Raw genomic sequence first — 2293 nt, forward strand, 5'->3', positions numbered from 1 at the left:
ATGAAAAATAAAGTTTTTTACAAAACTGCCCGAATATGATCTTTTAAGCGTCCTTGCGACGTTGCCGCGTTTACTAACTACCAGGTTCTTATTTATCGGTATCTTGAATTGTGAAACAAAAAAATCCTATATTTCCGTCACGTATTTTAATTTTTATTATTATCTTTATTATTATATATATTATTATTTTTATTATTATATATTTTTATTATTGTTATTATCAGGCAATTTACGAGAATTTGGTAGTACTGCCCCTTAATATTATAAAGGCGAAAGATTTGCATGTTTTACTTTCAAAAAATACTGAGCCGATTTCAAAAATTCTTTCACCATTAAAAACCTACGTTATGAGAGAGTAACACATGCTAAAATGTTTATTTTGGACCCATCGCGAGCGACAGCTAGTAGTAAAATAAACTCACGTGCTAACATTCTGTGGGAAGTATTGGAGAAGGCCTATGTCCAGCAGTGGGCAGATAAGGGCTCATGATGATGACATGCAAAGAATATGTAAAACTCACTCGTCCGATTTTGTCCAGCAGTATAACGTGGTCGTTATTAAGTTCCCAAGTCTCGCGCGGCACGGCGCGGCGCAGCAGGGCGCCGGAGCGCGCGGTGACGGGCACGCCGCTCGCGCGCTGCCACGCTATTAGTTCGCCTACTGACGGGAAGGCAGCGCCCTCGAAGCGGTAGTGGCCCTACAATAAACACATTTACATATTGGTCCTTCGAGCAGTATTTCATGAACTCCAAAACAACTTTTATTTTTTTATATCATAAGGTGACAAACGAGCAAGCGGCCACCAGGATCCGCCAAAATGGCGAAGCGACCGCTGCCAATAGTTCCAGTATTAAATTATTTTTCTATTGAAGTTAAAAATACATAAGAACTAATGTTGAAATTATCTATTGTAAGTATCCAATTGTCACTAACCTCCGGAGTGGTCTGCACGATGAAGTGCTTGTGCTGCCCCCAGCAGACGGAGAGGACGAGCTGCCGCGCGTGGTTGCGTGTCGTCTCCCGCACCAAGTAGTCACCATCAGCTCGCAGCAGCCGCACCACCTCCTCCCGAGGCAGAACCCCATGGAACCACTCCTGTTCCACCAGCGATCGCTCCGTCTCACTCACGCTCACCTGGATATTGATAAGATTTGATTTTTTTTAATATTTCTTTTTTATACAATTGACTTCGAGAGATATCTATTGGAGTTTATTTTATTACTTAAATAAAACAAAACTTCGCTTTCGTAAGCGAAATTAAAGCGATTTAGACTTTAAATGGAATGTAGAAAAAATATTATTGCAGTCTAATGTAACTAAGTTACTTTACGTATGTAAACTGCATGTATTTTGCAACAAACTTAAAGAAAGAATTAACAAAAACGTTTTATCTGGTATTTCATTTACTTACAAAGAATTGTTACAATAAAAACATAAACTCAACAAAATTGAAAATGTTAAGACATGCGTAATCAACCGAAATTCCTCGTGTGAACTGGTGCTTTTTATTTTACCATGGAATGCAGTTTGTTTTTCGCTTCACTTTGCCTGCTTTGGGAAACAAGTAATGACTCATATCAAACTGTATTTTGAGCAAAACACGTGCTCTGGATAAGGTTAAACATTCTGGAAGTAGGCGGTCACTATTTTTGATAGAAACGTGTGCACACTAAAAGTAATAAAATAATTTCCTCGATTAACACTATTTATCAAATGCCTGTAACACTTGTCTCATAATAACATGTTGTTTTTCCTCATATTTCTAATACTGTTGTATTAAAGTTTATATTAGTCGGTCAATGTTTACACGCAAACACAAACAACAATTATATCATGCACAAAACAATAGACAAACGAACGCACATAATTAAAACAATCAAAACCTACTGCCTCCTTCTCAAACTCTAACCGAAGTTGTTTCAAACGCTTCTTCCTTCGCGGAATTATAATCGGCGGCAACAAATCAGCTTGAGTTATGTACATCGAGAACGGATCCATTATTCGCAGACTGTTACACAAGGGAATCAACCAACAACACGCACAGATAAAGAATTGTGAAATAGAAAAACTTTCCGACTGTACTGTAGAATAAACCGTCGAGCGTTTACGAGATTCACCTTGATTTTGAATATGTGTGTTTGGGAGCGGTGTGGTGCTATTTTAAAAAAGCTTATTCCTGTTGCGCGAAGTTCGCTGTGGTAGGATGCATCGTGTCACGCCGGTATATTTAGAGCGGCGCGATGTGACGCGGACACTCCGGCGTGAGTGGCAGGCTCATGCATTAGGCTGGCT

The 2293-nt window shown here is 39.2% G+C and overlaps 1 protein-coding gene across 1 annotated transcript in view; it reads right to left on the reverse strand.

Annotated features, from left to right (window-relative positions):
• Positions 1-2293, reverse strand: part of LOC106102654 (tyrosine-protein kinase Fps85D) — a 42772-nt gene that overhangs the window by 5176 nt on the left and 35303 nt on the right. Inside the window, exons 10-11 of the mRNA XM_013282195.1 lie at positions 935-1140; positions 427-698 (exon numbers count right to left, since the gene is read on the reverse strand). Coding sequence (XP_013137649.1) covers positions 427-698; positions 935-1140 — 478 coding nt within the window. The remainder of the gene's footprint in view (positions 1-426; positions 699-934; positions 1141-2293) is intronic.

Source organism: Papilio polytes, unplaced genomic scaffold, assembly GCF_000836215.1.
Source record: "Papilio polytes unplaced genomic scaffold, Ppol_1.0 DF823912.1, whole genome shotgun sequence".
Lineage (NCBI taxonomy): Eukaryota > Metazoa > Arthropoda > Insecta > Lepidoptera > Papilionidae > Papilio > Papilio polytes.